This window comes from Podarcis filfolensis (genome assembly GCF_964270895.1).
Source record: "Podarcis filfolensis genome assembly, chromosome: 1".
Taxonomy (NCBI): domain Eukaryota; kingdom Metazoa; phylum Chordata; class Lepidosauria; order Squamata; family Lacertidae; genus Podarcis; species Podarcis filfolensis.
Window position 1 is genome coordinate 114,095,740 of NC_139604.1, and position 18,885 is coordinate 114,114,624.

At 43.7% G+C, this 18,885-nt stretch overlaps 1 protein-coding gene and 1 long non-coding RNA gene across 4 annotated transcripts in view; one reads left to right on the forward strand and one right to left on the reverse strand.

The window, feature by feature from the left end:
• Positions 1 to 308: 308 nt before the first annotated feature.
• On the reverse strand, positions 309 to 4,135 carry LOC310746374. The gene is made up of 2 exons (XR_014540684.1): positions 858 to 4,135; positions 309 to 723 (listed from the first exon to the last, which is right to left on the reverse strand). It is a non-coding gene; the product is annotated as an uncharacterized lncRNA (long non-coding RNA).
• Positions 4,136 to 15,850: 11,715 nt separating this feature from the next.
• RIN3 (Ras and Rab interactor 3) overlaps positions 15,851 to 18,885 on the forward strand; it is a 72,063-nt gene continuing 69,028 nt past the window's right edge. For 2 of the 3 annotated variants that reach the window (XR_014547575.1, XM_083611795.1), the window contains exon 1: positions 15,852 to 16,752. Coding sequence is in view for 2 of the 3 variants with exons in the window: in XM_083611795.1 (XP_083467921.1) it covers positions 16,721 to 16,752 (32 nt within the window). In the remaining variant the exon portion in view is untranslated. Of the gene's footprint in view, positions 16,753 to 18,885 lie in introns of all 3 variants that reach the window. The other variant, XM_083611794.1, reaches the window with a different exon arrangement.

An 18,885-nucleotide genomic window follows, 5' to 3' on the forward strand; every position in this document is an offset into this window, starting at 1 on the left:
AGGAGGCAGGCAGACTCCGGAGGCCCTGCGGTGGCTTGCCCCAGCCCTGGGCATGCCGCCCCAGGCACCCAAGAGGCTTCCTCTGCCGCTGGTGAGATGAACTGTTAAACTACCCTGGCAATTGTAGCTCTATGAAGGGAACATAGGGCTTCTAACAACTCTCGGCACCCTTAAAAAAAGAGTTCCCAGAATTCTTTGGGGGAAGGTATGACTGTTTAAAGTAGTACAATAGTGCTTTAAATGTATGCTGCCAATATGGCCCAAGTGCACTCTGAGAATTTATATTAGCTCAATCTGCATCCAAGAGGTGTTTGTTTGCTTGTTTGTTTCCTTGTTTTGCAAATCATGACTGACTTGGCAGTGGAGTTAAGAATCATAGCCCCCTAGAACCACAACCTGGTTTCCTTTTCTCACCAGCATAGATCACAAATAAAATAAGTGTAAGGTTGTTGGGCTTTTGTTTTTCATGGGGGGGGGTGTGTGACAATAAGTAGAATACCTCTTTCAGCCTGTATTTGCTCTTCTTGTATAAGCAAGGAGATGCACATCTCCAGCATGTTGAGGTGCACTACTTGTACCCGCATCTAGAGCTTGTGTCTAGATCGTGTAAGGGAAACGCAAAAGGCCCCACTTTAGACCTTTAAGGAGAAGCACAAAACACGAAGCGCAAGCCGCTTATACATAGGAACGTGGGGAGCTGCCTTATACTGAGTCAGGCCATTGCTCCATCTAGCTCAGTGTTGTCTATACCAGGCATAGGCAAACTCGGCCCTCCAGATGTTTTGGGACTACAACTCCCATGATCCCTAGCTAACAGGACCAGTGATCAGGGATGATGGGAGTTGTAGTCCCAAAACATCTGGAGGGCCGAGTTTGCCTGTGCCTGGTCTACACTGACTGGCAGCAGCTCTCCAGGATTTCAGACAGGGATCTCTCCCAGCTCTTCCCAGAGCTGCCAGGGGGTTTGAACCTGGGACCTTATGCATGTAGCACAGGTGCTCTGCTACTGAGCCACAGCACCTCCTAATTACATCTGGGGTGGTTCACCTTGGCTACATGGAATGCTGAAACGCTGATCCCACCAAGATTCGCCCCAAAAACATTCAATATTTTAATTACCATTCCTTGACTCCAAAATAACGAAAAGTTATGCTGGTAAATGCAGTTTCTACAGAAGCACAAGTTATCTTTATAAATAGCTTTTTTATTTTTTTAATGTACATTGCTAAATAAAATATATTGGATAGCTAAAAGATTTTGTGAATTAAAGAAAAAAAATTAAATATATTTTTGCATGCTCAGCTATTTGACAGAATTCCTGCACTAATTGTATCAGTGACAGAATACTATATACCCCATGGCAGGAGGCAAGCAGGGCTTCTCACAAGGGACTTTTAAACTGCTTGAATTATTACACACAGATCTTTGGTGATGCCACTAACCCTCCTGCTGTCTATCATTCTCACTGTTCACAACTCAAGTCTTTTTGCACTGTAAAGGTCCACACAATAACCCCCACTCCCCACTAAATAGGATACTCTTTTCCCTTTCACCCATCCATTTTAGCCCATGCTGGCCCAATTCACAATGACCTTAGAGGAACTTCTGGAAAGGAAGGAAAGAAAAAATTATGCATTAAAAGCCTGCCCTCAAATTTCAGTGTACATGTACAAATTTTCTACTCCATGGGAAAGTAGAATAATGTGTTCCACATATTCTGCTCACAGGGAGCATTTTGAAACACATCAAGATTGCAATGCAGATTTAAATCTCCCCCCTTCCATTTCCCTCTCTTACAAGCTAGTTCTCCTGGGCATGTTTCATCACCTGGTGTACATCAGGTGTGAGTGAACCATCAGGGATAGAACTTCCATAATGCTTCACCTTAGACACAAGATTTCTCAAGGCAATTGAATCGCACAGGGCTGTTTCACACATTACATAGAGGCAAGCCTGGGTTTGCCAAAGTGTTGTACACTCAGCAGAGTCCTGGCCCTCTGCTGAGCTTATGATAGAAAACATATTTGCATACATGTAGCTTGTGTAGTATCCTAAATGTGTTTCCATGCATTCACAGGTGATTTTCAGCTGGTCCCCTAAAAATGTGTGAGCTGGCTCAGCATCCAAGCATTCAGTTATCAGATTACGTGCATGCATGTCTGAATCAGCCCACATCCATACAAGCAGCAGGAATAAGCTTAAAGGCACCGCTAGGGTCGCTTGTGGAAAAGTCTGCTGTAGGCCGTCTCCTGCACGCATGAATCACTCAAATTGCACAGAACTGCTGATCCCTTTCAATGCAAATATGTGCACAGGAAATTCATTATACTGTACTGGGAAGTGCGCTGTAAATAGGAATTATTATTTTCAAACAGATCACTTCATTTTTAATTGGTATGAGGAATTCATTGCTCCTTTTGAACCTTAGTTTTATGCAAAGGGAGAAACGTACTACTTAATCTTCTTTTGTCTTTCATGGTGAATATCAGTATTGACCTAAGCTGGCAAGTGAATCCCAAGAATCAGCTTCAGCTGCCCCTAATGCATCAGAAATGTTGAAACTGCCTGTACCCTATACTTGGCACATGAGGGTGTGTGTGTAGAGAGATGCCATACTCTGCCCCATATACCTGGGGGACGTGGGTACAGGCAAATGCTTGTGTGTCCTTTTCTGCCTCTAGAGCAGGGTTTCCCAAACTTGGGTCTCCAGCTGTTTTTGGACTACAGTTCCCATCATCCCTGGCCGCTGGTCCTGCTAGCTAGGGATGATGGGAGTTGTAGTACAAAAACAGCTGGAGACCCAAGTTTGGTAAACCCTGCTCTAGAGCCAGTGAACAGCCCTTTACATGCTGCTTAAGTTGGCTTCTTGCCGTCCTCTGCCCTTGTGCCCCAGCCCAATGGGACCATGGCAAAGAATAAGTGGAAGAGCATCACTGATTCTGCAATGATTGCCACTGGGATGGTGCTCTTGTGCTAGAGCAAGGGAACAAGATGTCCCCGCAAGCTGACAGTATGCACATGCTGCTGCCTAACTGTGGGCGCTTATCGGATGAGGCTTTTAAGTCTCTGATTGGATTAGCCCGTCCAAAGGATACCAATAGGATAAGGAAGGTTTGCTTATATGTTAGGTAGGCCTGATCTGTATAGGACAACCTTGAAGCATTCAGGTGTCTTTGAGTTATGGCACCAGAGGGAACATCTGTATAATATATAAGCCAGAGTACATGCTAAAAGCACTTTCTTCCTATTCTAGGAATGCCATAATCTAAGGTAAGACCCAGAAGTAAAGACAAAGGATTCAGGAAGAGGCATTGTGTTCTTGTACTGTTCCCTCACCACCCCAGAAAAGGAATGGTCTATATATGCCTAATAATTTCCTTCCCTTTTGCTTGTGGGCCCAAGAGACAAAAACTCCAGCCACAGGTCTCATTTCATGGCAGACTGGAAATTGCCTGCACTTTAAAGGAGTCCGGATTTGGATTCCAAAACCCCACAACCCCCAGATCCTGAATTTTGTTCAGTTTGTTATTTTTATTGCTAGTTATTTTTCAACAGAATGATACTTATACTCTCACCCTGATAAAAGGTTTATTCTATGCGGTATTTGATTATACTGCATTATGTACACACACATAAATACATGATCTGACAAAAATGCATGTAGGATGGCAATGGTTATTTATGTTGAAGAGTCCCATAATATAGTTAATCCATATGCAAAGCCCATAGAATTAAAGCCATGCAAACAAAGTGAGTCTCCTATCTCCCAATATTTCTTACATTCTTTTGGGGGGGGAGGGGGGTATCGGGGGAAGAATCTCTTAAGTTGGTCTCAAACTTGTGCCTTGTGTTTGCTCCTGAAACAGATTCACTCGTATGGTCTGAAGAGAGAATACAACTACTAATGTATTTTGGGGTGCAGGGCAGGGGGAATTCCAAACATTACTGGAATTCCAGTAATGATGCGTTTAAGCTGTGTTTATTGGGGGAAGCTGAGTAAGTTTTAGATTGTGGATGAAAGAAAAGGCTCTCTACCCTGATACCAAAGTGGCCAATAGATTAAACATGAAAATATTTCTTTATTTGGGAATGTACGCTGCAAAAAAAAGAGAGAGTACAAGATGGATGAATTTCCCCATAAGCTGATAACTGTGTTAGTTTTATTACGTTAGCCGCCCTGAGCCTGGCTCCAGCCAGGGAGGGCGGGGTACAAATAAAATTTTATTATTATTATTCACAAACCAGCAGTACATAGCTGTCTTATACACTATGAGCCACTGAACTAGCAAATGTATATGACGATTCGCACGATTGCTATCCCAGTACACTCCCACAATCCCTGACACTTTGTGAGCAGTCCCAGGAAGTTGTACTGGTACTGTACAGTTTCTCAGTGCACCTAGCAAGTTCTCAGTGCAGCTAGCAACTATGAGTAGTAGCAGTGACAATATACGAAATGTTTGTGTGGCAAAAGGAAGGGTATGCTTATCTGTGCAGCATTCAAAAGGCATTTTTAGGCTTCATGTTCTAGAATCTAGGGACATGACTAGCTTTGAGTGTGATGAGCAGAGTCAAAGGTTTTGTTTCACAGCTCGTCAAAGCACACAGCCCTTCCAGCTTTATTTATTTATTTTGGAGGGGGAGTAATGAACAGGAGGGGGGCGGAAAGGGGCTTGCATATTCTTAGGAAGGAAGGGAAGTGTTGACCTCACTCTGAATTGGCTTTATGACATCATAATGTCACCACATTTGATTGGCTCTGTGGCATCATGCAGTGCAGCCCTTAGCTGGCCAGGTCATGCTTCCAAGTAGATGGAGACTAAATAAAATAATATAAAAGACAACAGAGAAGCAGACTGCAGAAACTAGCAGTTGCCCTCAAGCAGCAAATAAGGTGAGAAAGGAGGTGGTTTTGATAACATATTGGTTCCCACTCACCCCAAAAAGTCTCTTTTCATGGGCCAACCTTTTTGATATGCAAGTACTTGAATGTTTAGTTAAATGTTGTGGTTTGAGACCTACTTAGGAAGCTAACAGTAAGATCCTAAACTCTTTATTTAGTAGTAAATCCTATAAATTGAACTGAGATTTACAACACAACCCTATGCATGCTTTATTCTAAAGTAACTTCAGTGGGGTTTAATCCCTGGTAAGTGGGTTTAGAACCTCAGCTCAAAATCCATGCCAGCGTACTTAGGATAGCAGCCTGTTACTTGCTTATGTCACAATTTATATAGCCTTTCTATATCAGACTATATACTGCTCTTTCTCCACTTCTGAACTGATCCATCTTACCCTGTTTTTACTCTGTCTTAAATGAAAAATGAGTCCTGTGCAGGTCTGTGAGTCATACTAAATATTCCATGCGTGTTTACTCAGAAGCAAGTCCCATTATCTTCAATAGAGCTTACTTCCTAGCCCAATAAGCACATTTAGGATTACAGTTGATTAAATATGAAACTGCTGCTACATTCACAGGGGTGTGAGATGCTTATAGGACTGAGTTCCTCTAAAAGATCTTTGATAGCTAAATGCTTGATAAACCACCGAGAAAACTGGATGCAAAGCAGGTCCTTACTGTACCTTTCTCGGAGACTTGAAAGTGGTTTAAAAGAGGGATCATGGCTTGCAGTGTGTCTTCTGACTTATGCGCCCAGTAAGCAGGTTTTGCCTCATTTGGGGTTTGTTTGTTGTTCTTTAAAAGTCATGCAAAACTTGCTTATTTATTTATTTGGGGGTTTATATATCCCGCCTTTCATACTAACCTCAAGGCAGCTAACTCCTCCAAAAATCATACACCATACATTGACCAGCAACGAAAGTGGGACACAAGAAATTTGTGTGTGCAATAAGGGGCGGTAAAGCAGTGCTCTTTCTCAAACCACTTTCATTTCTCTTTCAAAAACTATTGCGTTTCCAGCTTTCTGCAGCTCTCTCAAAAGAGCACGGCAGAGTAGAATGTAGTATGGCTGTTGGGTTTTCGTTTTTTGCAATGTCCCTGATCCTGCAGTGGGAATCTGCACTTCAAACCTTACTAAGAGGGAGCACTACTAACTGAATAAATGCTGCAGGACCAGGGTTTGGTTTTGTGGTTCTGGGTTGTTTGGGTGGTTTTTTCTTTTTCTTTTTTAATGGTATGCAAGAGCTAGTTTTGTGTTTATTTTTATGACTTTGTGATGATCCAAACTCTGATGTTGGGTTGCAAGTCAGCCTGGAAGACTGCCTACCTGAGTCTTCCCTTTGGATCAGCATTTTATCCTTCGTGTCGCTCACTCTTAATCATCATTGTGCCAAGTTTATTTTCTTTTTATATGATTTCTTACATCCACTGCAGTTACAACAAAATAAGTAGCTAGTTTTTCAACAGTGGATTTTTGTTGTTGTTTGGTCAATTTTAAAACATAAAGACACAGGAAAGACACAGGAAAGGGTTCCAAATTATAATTATTTTCCTTAGGTCGTTTTTATACTGAAAAGTGTACAGAAAGTTGCATTCACCTCACCAAATTCTGTTGTGAATGTAGAAATTGGCGCTCCAGCTCTCTTTCAGTTTCCACGACCTTCTGTCCTTTTCCATCTAAAGGCTCTTTCTTCTGATTTAAATGTTAAAAATTAGGTTGTTCCAACAGAACTTTTGTTTAGGTCATTGTTAACATTGCCTAAGCGCTGAAGTTAATGCAGGAAATTAAAACTCCAATGTAATTTTAAAGCAAATTATGAATAACATTTGTACCCGTGTGAAACCAAAGATTTTTGCCATTAAAATTGCAGCACCTTAAAAGTTCAAAATTGTATAGTAGAAGGTCCCTTTGCTCCTTGGTATTCAAACTATCCCAAGCTCCTTGATTCCCCTTTTCAGTTAGGGCAAACTAGTGTTTGGTATGGTTTAGAAATCTGCTCTTCTGTTATCCTATACCAGTAGTTTGCAGCATTGCTATTTGTGCCATTTACTTGAACAGAGCAAGCAACTCCTGTCTAATGAACTAGAAAACCATTGCCCTGCAAATAGAGGACCATGTCAAAACCTTCCCTAAAAGGGCTGATTAGATCAGTCTTTAGTGTTTATATCAGGCTTTCTCAACCTAGTACCCTCCTCACGCTTTTGGACCACAACTCCCATCATCACAACTCCAGTATCTGAGGGGCACCAGGTTGGAGAAAGACTGGTTTAGATGCTGTCACATTCATGGTTTCTTCTGCAGATACAAAGCAGTGGTTTTCAAACACAATACTATCAGGGAATCCTTTCTGCATTAACTTTTCTGGTAAAAAATCCCCCACAACAAAGTCCAGTGCATTTGCAAAGCGTTCTGGGGGTAGGGGAGTGTTTTGATGTTTATATATTGTTGTGTTGTGACTGAACGAGGTGCAACACCCAAGACTCCCATGCAAATGCATATTAAAGGGCAAGAAGGTGGATGTGATGGACAAACTCTTTCAGGAAAACATAGCTGCCGTTTTTTATCTTCCCTGATAATATTCCAAAGGAGCCCATGGTTTCTTGGAGCACTGTCAGAAAACCACTCCCCTAATGAGTAGAACCTGATTCACCACCAAATTTGGCAATGCCTCTGGGTCATTGGTCTTGCAAAGGACACTTTTATGTGCACTACCTTTTATTTTATTTTTGTACTTTGCATGTTCTCCATGCTGCTGTCCTGAAATTCAAAGCACTTTCTGAAAGAAAATTGATTGTAACCGAGAGCTACTGTCATTTTCCTAACTCCTTAATGAAAATTGCTAGCATGTTGTTTCTGTCTGTCTGTCTGTCTGTCTGTCTGTTGGCTTGTTTGTTCTTACACCCACAGAAAGAATGTAGAACTCCTAAGGTCTGTCAACTCAAGATGCTTGAAAGGTGGATAGCTTCTGATATTCAGTAACCTTGAATTGTGGTGAAATCTGAAAGCATCAGAAGCTGACATGGCCAGACAGGCAAGGTCTTCAAATGAGACTATGCCCATCACCAGTCTTTGGATGATATCCAATATTAAGCATACTTTGAGTAAATTCAGTGGCCCTACTCTGAGTATGACTGAATACACATCACACTCCAGCGCCGGCCCAAGACATTTTGGCGCCTGAGGCAAACCACAAAATGGCTTCCACTCCCTACCAGGGAAGAAGGGGTGAGCAAGGATCTGCATCAGGAACAAGGGGAGAATAAAAATCTACATTGGGATCTGCTGCCCCAGTGGATCCTGCCACCTGAGGCGGTCATCTCACCTTGCCTCATGGGTGGGCCGGCCCTGTCACACTCACTTTTCATTGCTACAAGATTATGGCCTTTATATTCATCAACTGTATGTGTTTCCCCCCCTTTTTTTAAAGCAAAAAGCAAAACCGTATATAGTTCTTCAGAAAGCAGCAGTTTTGTTCCAAGTGGCTAAAACTCTTCAGCAAAGCTCTCCCTTTGTTGAGTGAGATGATTCAGGGACATTTCCGAGCACAGAACTAACTGCTGATCCGTGTAGTTTTCTTTTTCCATTCCATGTGCAACAGGTGTGTGCAGTGTGCATCCCACAATGGGGTATGGTGGTACCTCGTCTGAAAAAAAATATGAGATGCTTTTTATAGTGCTGCTCAGAGAATGGAAAGTGACAACTTTGTAAACTGTAAATTACACAGAATCTATTTATCATGTTATTTATTTTTTCAATGACTGTGACCTTATGCACTGTGAATGCTTTTGTGATATGGGGGTTCTTTGTACAGATCTGTATGTCATTATAAAGAAAATTCCAAACGTGATAATTTGTTACATAATATTGGCATGACCTTTGATTATTTTTATCGTGAAAAGGAGGGGGGAAACAATAGTTAATATGAAATGAAGATTTATATTTAAAATAAACCTAGCAGTCAGTATTGTAAGGCACTATATATATATGTATAACAACACATGTACACTGTCAATAAAATATATAAGGATAACAAGAGAGTAGCAGTGATGTTTTCCCCAGGAAAAGTGTGTCCATGCATCAGGAATGAACACTCTCCTATTTAGGGCTGCATTCAAGTTGTAACTTGTTCCTTATATGTGCTCCAAATTGTGTTTCACGGATTCCTACAAAAGCTGGAAATAATTCTGAAGACAGCTGCAAGACTGTTAAAGGGTTACATGGAAAATATTCCTATATGCAAAGCTGTTTTTAACATGAAGAGCAAGAAATTGGCAGCAGCCTTTCCTGCTACTTGCCACCTCACCCTTTTAGCTGGAGGTGTTGCGATTGAACCATAGACCTTCTGCATTCAGAGCACATGCTCTACCACTGAGCTGTGCCCTCCTCCCCATTACAATCTAGGGCTGAGGTTCCCAGCGTGGCACTCTTGTGCCATCACAACACCCTCTGACACCCAGCTTGTTGCATTTAAATGCAAGAACTGGGCATTTCAGTAAGAAGAAAGCAAACTGTTGTTACTTTTGTTTAATTGCTCACCACATCCCAAAATAAAGATGCTCGTCGTCGCATGAGATCAGAGTGAGGGAGATCAGACTGGGAGCAGAGGAAGAGGTGACTACCACCCCCTACCCTGTGCCACCAAACTTCTTGGGAAAGCACAACTTTGACATGCAGGGCTGAGAAGCGACAAAACCACCTTCTCTGTTGATGCTGGAGCTGAAAGGAGCCCCAACTGAAATGCAAGGGATCTGGAGAGATGGTCCATAGATTCTTAAACAGGCTGGATTGTATGACATAATAAGCCACTAGGTCAGCTGAGCAAAATATAAATTCAGGACATTCTTCACACAGGTGTGTATGTGTGTCAGAGAAGGGAGAGGGGGAGTGAGAGATCCTGCCTTTTATTTCTGCTTGGGGAAAGGGTAGCATTTGTGTGTACACTGATCATAAAAGGCTCTGTATTGAGAGACAGCCCCATTCCAATGTGCAAAATCACTCAGCCAACAGTTTGACTCAGCAGGCTTCACTGGCCAGTTATGTAATGCGGGTTTGTGCTATAACGGGCTTGTAATCTGCAGATTAACAGTACAGGAGCCCACAACAGCTCATCCAGCGTCCTTATGCAGCCTGCAGATGATATATAGCAGCTCACAGACAGAGGGGGTGGGGAAGTATTACGATTACGCAATCTGCACATCAGTTGAGGGCACTTTAGTAAAAGCCAATCTTGTCCTATCTTTTCCCTTTGGCACTTGTTAAAGTTCATGAACGTTACTGAAACTCGTCATTTGGAAAGAGATTGTGCAAAAATGTTTTTTTAAATAGATATGCTATGCATGGTGGGTAAAATAATGCCCACCATTGCACTGTGCAAGTGAAGAATTAACTCATTTTCTCTACTTCTCAAGCTAGTTTACGGATAATCTTAAAACAATTGAGGCAATAAAAAGTAGCCCTGAAAAATCACATCAAATTAGAAAATAAAAGCCAATAGACACAGAATTAAAAGCAATACAGATGGTATTTAAAGCCAGGGGGAGGGGAGATAAAAACAAAAACAAAAAACCTTTGCCGGGTGCCAAAGAGTGGATGCTGTCAGTTCGTTCAAAGTCTGATGAATGTACAAATTGCTTGTGTGTGTTGTACACATTCACCAGGCGACACATATTAAACCCAGCTCACCTGCATGCACACAGATACACGCACACCATTTTAGACCTCATGATTACAGAGAAAAATTGAGGAAAGTGACAGGCGGCTTGTTAAATTGCAAGAGGCAAGAGAAACTGAATAAAACTCTTGCTAGGTTTTTTTTTATTAGCAATAAGACGAAGTGCAGCCACTCTTCTGAAGCCTGGTGGAATCAGTTGGAAGTGTGGAAGGCAAGCAAATCTATGCAAATCTGCCTTGGTTGTGATCCAAACGTGCACGCAACTAGTTTCATGCATACAAAGGGACCGTGTGGTTGCACTTCTTGAACAGCAGCCCCTGCCATTCATGTCATATGTCCAAACCTCTTCTGAAAGTGAGAGAGAAGAGCTGGCTGTGCCATTAAGCTTCAGCTGCCCTCCTGGATGTTGCTGAGACGGACAGCAGAACCAGACCAGAGTCTGGTGATGCAGTCCCCCTGAAATGCCACCAGAGTGCTGGAGCCACTCTCTGATTGTAAACCAAGTCAGATAGCCACAGAAGAAGAAGGAACAGCATTTCAGGAGGGAAAACAAAAGGAGCAGTTTTTGAGGGAGTTAGGGCTTGATTTAAGGGGACAGATAGGGAGTAGAATGGGATTTGACTGAGGGAGAACTGGTTCTGAGTTGTTAAACATCCACACTGAGGAAACTATCCATAGCAAGAGGACAGATCCCTGAAGCTTGGATAGGGGGACCGTGTTGAGAGCCTTGGAAAGGTAGGATGCAGGTGGGCTGTGGTCTAAACTACTGAGCCTCTTGGGCTTGCTGATCAGAAGGTCGGTGGTTCGAATCTGATCAAAGGTGGTGAACTCCCGTTGCTGTGTCCTAGCTTCTGCCAGCCTAGCAGTTGGAAAGCACACCAGTGCAAGTAGATAAATAGGTACCGCTGCAGCGGGAAGGTAAACAGCATTTCCATGCGCTCTGGCATTGTATACACCAGAAGCGGTTGAGCCATGCTGGCCACATTACCTGGAAAGCTATCTGTGGACACATGCCGGCTCCCTTGGCCTGAAGCAAGATGAGTGCCACACCCCATAGTCACCTTTAACTGGACTTAACCGTCCAGAGGTCCTTTACCTTTACCTTTTACCTCTGGGAAAGGTATACAGACAGGAGTGTTCTAGGAGGACTGTGACTGAATTGGGAGAGGTTGAACCTGTGGGGATACAGGCTACCTGGGTCTCAGTATAGCCAGGAGGGGAGAGTTCTTCTAGGTACAGAAGACTCCTGAATCAGTAACAAGGGGTGAGGTGATGCCCTGGGTCTGTTATACCATTTGGAATACCTCAGATGTGGGATTGCTTAAAGAGTGTGTAACTGAGGGAAAGTGCCCCTCACTCGTGAACCAAGCTATTAATCGGTGAAGGAAGCTGTATGGTCTTAAAAGTATTTAACTGTATTTAACTAAGTAACAGAAACTGAAGTATAACAACTGATTTTGAGTAAAGAGAGGTAAAGAGAAGCTGTGACTGTAACACTGTGTTTAAGCCTGAGTCATCTTATAGTTAGTTAAAGTAAATAAGTTAACTTCTACCTGAAAGACCGCATTTCCTGACCCACTTTGTTTCACAATCCCCCCTTTTTTTTGTTTAATAAGCTTTTCCTGTTTGTTTGAACATTTTCTGCCTGAGACTATAATCATTTAAGTTTTCTCTCACACAAGTCCCCCACTAGACATCCCATGGTAAATTTGTAAAACCTCATGTTCATTGGTGCACATTGAGGTGTGTGCACTACAGTGGTACCTCGGGTTACATATGCTTCAGGTTACAGACTCCACTAACCCAGAAATATTACCTTGGGTTAAGAACTTTGCTTCAGGATGAGAACAGAAATCATGCAGCGGCGGCACAGCAGCAACAGGAGGCCCCATTAGCTAAAGTGGTGCTTCAGGTTAAGAACAGTTTCAGGTTAAGAACAGACCTCCAGAACGAATTAAGTTCTTAACCTGAGGTACCACTGTATATTGAATAGGGGGCAGTTAGCGGGGTGAGTCTGCCACATTATTAATTGGTGATAAGCGGTTGGATCTGCTACAGTTGCCTCCTGGCTGTCCCCTTAATGCTCTTGAAGACACCCACATTAGTTCTTTACATCCAGGCCCTCGTGTATTCAGAGCAGGACAGGGCTTTTCTTGCCACAGAATTCAAATTCTGTTTTTGTGTGTGTGCTGCTCAGTGTCTCATACTCAGGCTGCGGAGGTGGGAGAAATTTGGCTCAGTCCACATTTTAAATCAAGCATACCCAATTTCCACTTCCCCAAACCATACACAAACTGAAACCCAGATATCCTTTGAAATTCGCACTTCTTCAAATTTTGTGATGCCCTTTGCCAGTCAAATAACATATACAAAAATGTGTGTGTTAGGGGAAAGTGTGTGTAAAAATGCAAGGGCAATGCATCGGAGGCGAGTCAGGTGACATTGCAATGTGGCCACAGAGATGCCAGCGGTGGGGCAATTGTCTGGAGAAGCGTCCCCCCCCCAAAAAAGTGCTGTTTTCTCCCTTAAAAAAAGCTGAATAACTTTGGCTCCCCCCTAAAAAAAGCACAACAACTTAGGGTTGCCTGTCAAAAAAAGTGGGAGTTCCTGCACCTTTTTTTCTAAAAAATAAGCACTGGTCTCAGACTGTCTGTAATCCCATGGATGATCTTGAGGCTGCATTCCATTGAGGGGTCAAACTCTGCAATCAGATCATTTGTGTGCTTTTATGATTTGGAAGAGTTGAGAAAATTTCTGCAGGTTCCAGCTTGCTGGTTCATGCTCACCACTCTCACCCTCATGCTCCCATTCTGAGTTTGATCCAGCCATTTCCTCCAGCTCAGCAGTCAGTACCTGTTGGTCCTCAATTGGCGATTCCATTTCTTCCTGGATGGGCTCAACAAAGCTGTCACTGCAATCTAATGAAGGCTGCTGGCCATTTTTTCCTGCTCTCCTACCTCCTTTCCCCCCCATATGTGCCATTTTCGTGCCATTTTCTCTCTCCCCCCCCCCCAGTGCATGCCATTTTTGCATCTTCTTTTCCCCTTGGTTGTGAGTTACCTGCACAGTGGTACCTCGGGTTACAGATGCTTCAGGTTACAGACTCCACTAACCCAGAAATAGTACCTCGGATTAATAATAATAATAATAATAATAATTTTTTAATATATATCCCGCCCTCCCCAGCCGAAGCCGGGCTCAGGGCGGCTAACAGCAATAAAATAATACAACATTCTAAAATCATTTCATTATAAAATTAATTCAAATCAAATTGATGGCAACCATTGGGCTAGAGTTCTGTGAAGATTGCCAAAGGAGGGAGTCAGGCTGTGCCCTGGCCAAAGGCTTGGTGGAACAGCTCTGTCTTGCAGGCCCTGCGGAAAGATGTCAAGTCCTGCAGGGCCCTAGTCTCTTGTGACAGAGCGCTCCACCAGATTGGGGCCACAGCCGAAAAAGCCCTGGCTCTGGTTGAGGCCTGGGATCTCCAAGATGTTTTTGTTTGAAGACCGTAAGTTCCTCTGTGGGACATACCAGGAGAGGCGGTCCCATAGATACAAGAACTTTGCTTCAGGATGAGAACAGAAATCGTGCAGCGGCAGTGCAGCGGCAGTGGGAGGCCCCATTAGGTAAAGTGGTACCTCAGGTTAAGAACAGTTTCAGGTTAAGAACGGACATCCGGAAAGAATTAAGTTCTTAACCCGAGGTACCACTGTATTCAGTGTGTCAGGTAAGAGTAGCAGAAGTCAGGCACATGCACGCACACACTAGCTAACAACTACAATTGCTGAGGCAGTCCATTGCACCAAGATCCAGCTCCATGACCTGCTGAATGTGAAGGACTTCAGATAACAGAAAGTAAAGGTGGTCTGGGGGGGGAGCCTACATCAACCAGGCGCCCTCCAGGTGTTGTTGGACTCCAATTACCATCAACCTCAGCCAAGGTGGCCAGTGGTGAGGGATGATGGGCATTGCAGTCCAACAATGTCTAAAGGGTGCTAGGTTGAGGAAGGCTGTTTTTGAACCATAACCGAATGTTGATGCCGAAGTTAAAATAGCAGAAGTCTTGACACAGCTGGATTGAGAAATCATAAAGCGCTGGTTGTTTGGTTGAGGGAGGAAGGGAGGTCAATACTGTAGCATGAAACATGCATTAGGGAAGCCACCTATGGCGATTTTAATCTGATGCTGCTACAGGTTTCTGTGTGGCTAATGTGATATAATAATAATAATAATAATAATAATAATAATAATAATAATAATGGCCTTAATTGTATCTGGGTTAGAATAGTCACTGTTTTGTCTTTGTTTAAGCCGCATAATTAACGGTATTGTCTAGCTTCCTACCAAGGATATGAAAAACAAAGCAATACAAAACTCAGTCTCAGAAGACTAACTAAAATGCAAAATTTGGTGTGAGTGCATAAATCTGCACATCAATATGAAATATGTATAAATGGAAATACAGTGGTACCTCGGGTTAAGTACTTAATTCGTTCCGGAGGTCCGTTCTTAACTTGAAACTGTTCTTAACCTGAAGCACCACTTTAGCTAATGGGGCCTCCCGCTGCCGCTGCGCCACTGGAGCACAATTTCTGTTCTCATCCTGAAGCAAACTTCTTAACCTGAGGTACTATTTCTGGGTTAGCGGAGTCTGTAACCTGAAGCTTATGTAACCTGTAGCGTATAAAACCCGAGGTACCACTGTATACAACTTCACAATCAATCAAATGTTCAAAGTGTCTTCATTTGAAGCGTGCCAGGATATAATTGTACCAGAATCTCAGCTGGTATGACCAGCCAATTGCGATAAAAGCCAAGTGGGATATTTACAACTGAAGAAGACCCTTTTGGGGTTGAAATGTGTTTGGTTCGCAATAATATTAATAGTTATGTGACCCCAGGCTTTTTGAAGGGCTATTTAAATTCTTGTTTAAAGATAAAGAACCGCCAGGAGAGAGAGAGATATTCAGTGGCCTTCAAGTTCCCCACCTGCAGAAAAGACCTGGCCACAGTCTTCTCTGATGCGATGTATCTTTCTTTCTAAAGGATTTCAAAGAATTGCCACTATTGAATCTATATGTGTAAATTAGCATATGTAAGCAGTCTGCAAATCTATCATGGACTCATAGAATTGTAGAGTTGGAAGGGACCATGTGGATCATCTAGTCCAACCCCCTGAAATGCAGGATTTTTGCGCAAACCCACCACTTTGAGATTAAGAGCCTCATGCTCCACCAACTGAGCTCTCCTCCTTGCCCTCTTTTTTCCCCCTGGCCATGCATAAGCCATGTACCCTACCACAGGTAGAGAGCAGTTGTGCTCTGTGATTTTTAACTGGCAACAAATATATATATTAGGGCACTAATTCATGGAGTAGCAAGCCCAGAAGGACCTATTACTGCAGCGTTGTCAGGAAGTTGCGCCTCTCCCTGGCTTCTTGGGCCTCCATTCTAGCACGTCCTATGTAAACAGCGCGAAGGTTTCCAGACTCCATCTGATTCCAGTTACTCACTCAAAACACAAATACACATGCCTCAGGAATTTGCAGATGGACACCACTGTACTGCGGCATGAAATGCTTCGCAGAGTTCACGGCCCTCTTGGCCCCCGCCTCTCTTCCTGATGTACCTGCGGGGCTGAGGAACTGCGTCCCTCAGAGGCGAGCCAGGTACGAAGCCGGCGGGGAGGCGCGAGAGCGCAGGCCCGGCTTCCTAACTCTCTGAGCTAAAGTTCATGACTAAAAATGGGTTTGTAGGGCGGTGAGGGGGGGTGGGAAGGAAGAAGAAGAAGAAATAAAACACCCTTGACCACCAAGGACAGCCTCTTCCTGAGAGCCCCTGTTCACACAAATACAGGAAGTAGAAAAGTAGCTCAATGCAGAAACACCGCTTGGAAAGGGATTCTCATTTCGGAGCCGCCAGTGTTTTGGAACTACTGTGGCGAAAGCTCGGCTTTCCTTCGTGTTGAATCCACCATCATTTGCATATATACATATATTATTTCATTTTTATTTTATTTGCCGGGTGGGGGAGAAGGAGAAGGGCGTGGACGCTTTTTTGTGAGGAAATGCCAAGGTATAACTTTCTTCACAAGGGAGACCTCAAACGGTTCTGAAGCGAGAAGCGCCTCTGCGCGCTTTGTGGAGAGGATGACAACGTCGCTGGGAAACCGGGCAGCTGGGTGAGTCCTGAAACTTTTAGCGGCGGTACTTTTTTTCCTCCTAAAGGTTTTTCCTCCGCGCGCTCTCTTTCCTCTCTCCCTCTTTGAGAAGAAACTTCTCCCCTCCCTTAAATCCGCTTGCAGGCTGCACGGGAAGCTATCAGCTGTGCCGCCACAATCACGATAATTCACAGCCCTTTTCCTTGGGTGAATGCTAATAATTGCCTCTTTGAAACAACAGGAGCTTTTCTTTTCTTTTTGCGCGGGGTGCTGTGGAGGGAGAAGGAAATGAAAATACTCTGAGGAGGAGAGGGGAGGGGGGAAGGAGCTGTTTCCATGCTGCCTGTCGTGCGTATCTGGAAACATGGCAAATCTTTTCCATGAATCTTGAGGGGCAACAGGCTTCGATTCCCCCCCAGCTGTGTCACACAGATGTGGCTGAAAAGCAAAGAAGGGTGGGGGCTTGCTTTCTTTTTGGCTTGCTCTGCTGCTGTCCCTTTATCAGCATCTCAGAACATGCAGATTAAAACAGGTGATGTTTTATCCATCATGTCAGCTCCATGGTAATAATAATAATAATTAATAATAATAATTTTGCTGGGCTCGGGGCGGCAAACACTAGTAAAATTACAATAAAAACATAATAGAAAAAAACCCCAATTTAAAATACAGGTTAAAATACAATTTAAAATGCAGCCTCATTTTAAAAGTAGCCCATAAATCAAAACCGTAAGGGGAGGGAAACAGAAGGGTCAGACTGAGTCCAAACCAAAGGCCAGGCGGAACAGCTCTGTCTTGCAGGCCCTGCGGAAAGATGTCAAGTCCCGCAAGATAAGCTTCACCTGTTTCTGCATGCCAGGCTGCCAGACCTTTTGCTGCCTGAGAGGGACAATATGGTGCCCCCTCCTATTCCATGTGCAAAGCGTGACTGGACTGGCGATTGAACCTTCCTTCTACATTGGCAACAGGACAGCATCTTTTTCTGTACCTGTAGGAGGAGGGCCTATAGGGGCAAGCACCCCAAAACAAGGAGCTTACTACCCCCCCACTTGCCCACCCACATTTCCGAACTCCTGTCATTAACACATGCTGTTATTTTTTTTCTCTCACTCACCTATAAATATACTTTGCCCCTTCTGTGCCCGCCCTGAATTTATTCCCCTGGTGCTGCCGCTGCCAGGGTAGACCACACAACATACAACACACATCAACACCTCACAACTCCTATCCACCCTTCAGCATCTGCCACCCGAGGCAGCTGCCTCACTCTGCCTAATGGTAGGAACAAGACAAACTGGCAACCCTAAAGAACAATTTGATACAGCATGAGGCTGAGAGACAGAGAAACATGTGTGGTCCAGGAAATATAGACAGTTATAACAATGTAAGAGTTGCAACTCTGCATGCAAACATAGATTTTGATCTCCTGAAATATGTTATGCTCCGTTTGAATGAGGGAGAAAGCAGTTACCTGTTGGTTAATATCACCCACTCAACACATCCAGTCCCCTCCAGAGCAGTTTGGGCAACTCCTTAAAAAATGTATGTGAGTTGTTTTCACTCAATGAATCATGAATATATATATATATATGCAAATAAACATACAAGTGCCACATTAAGGAGGAAAGCCTGCTGGATACTTTGCAGCATGGGCAAAGCTGAGGCTGGACATGCATGTATCTAGGACAGCTTGGAAGGCCATGCTCACGCCATGGGTGAAGAACCTGCTGTGAGTGCCCTTAAAATCATGGGTAACCTTTTACCTCCCCAGGCCATTTTGGGTAACTCCCTTTGCTTCATTCTGGGGTTTCTAGGGCTGGCCTAGCTAAGTTCCCTCCGTAGGGTTTTGCTGTAGTGGCACATAAGCAGTGCAGACCCTGCTGTTGTGCAGCTTGTTTTTTTGCGCTCCTTGAAAGAGGTGCCCCAGCAGGAAAGGCCTTTACCTGGAATCCTTCCCACATAGTGTGATTCTGCCAAGCCAGCAGCACAGGAAGCCACTGTCTGTGTATGTTTTAAAAGGCAGAGATCCAGGGATTTTTCAATATCCTGAATGAGTTAAGAATAAAAATCCAGTTCTCATAATCACGGAGACATCTACTGAATGGTGCTGCATAAAAAAGTGGGGAGGCAGAGAAGAGGCAATGTACATTTCTC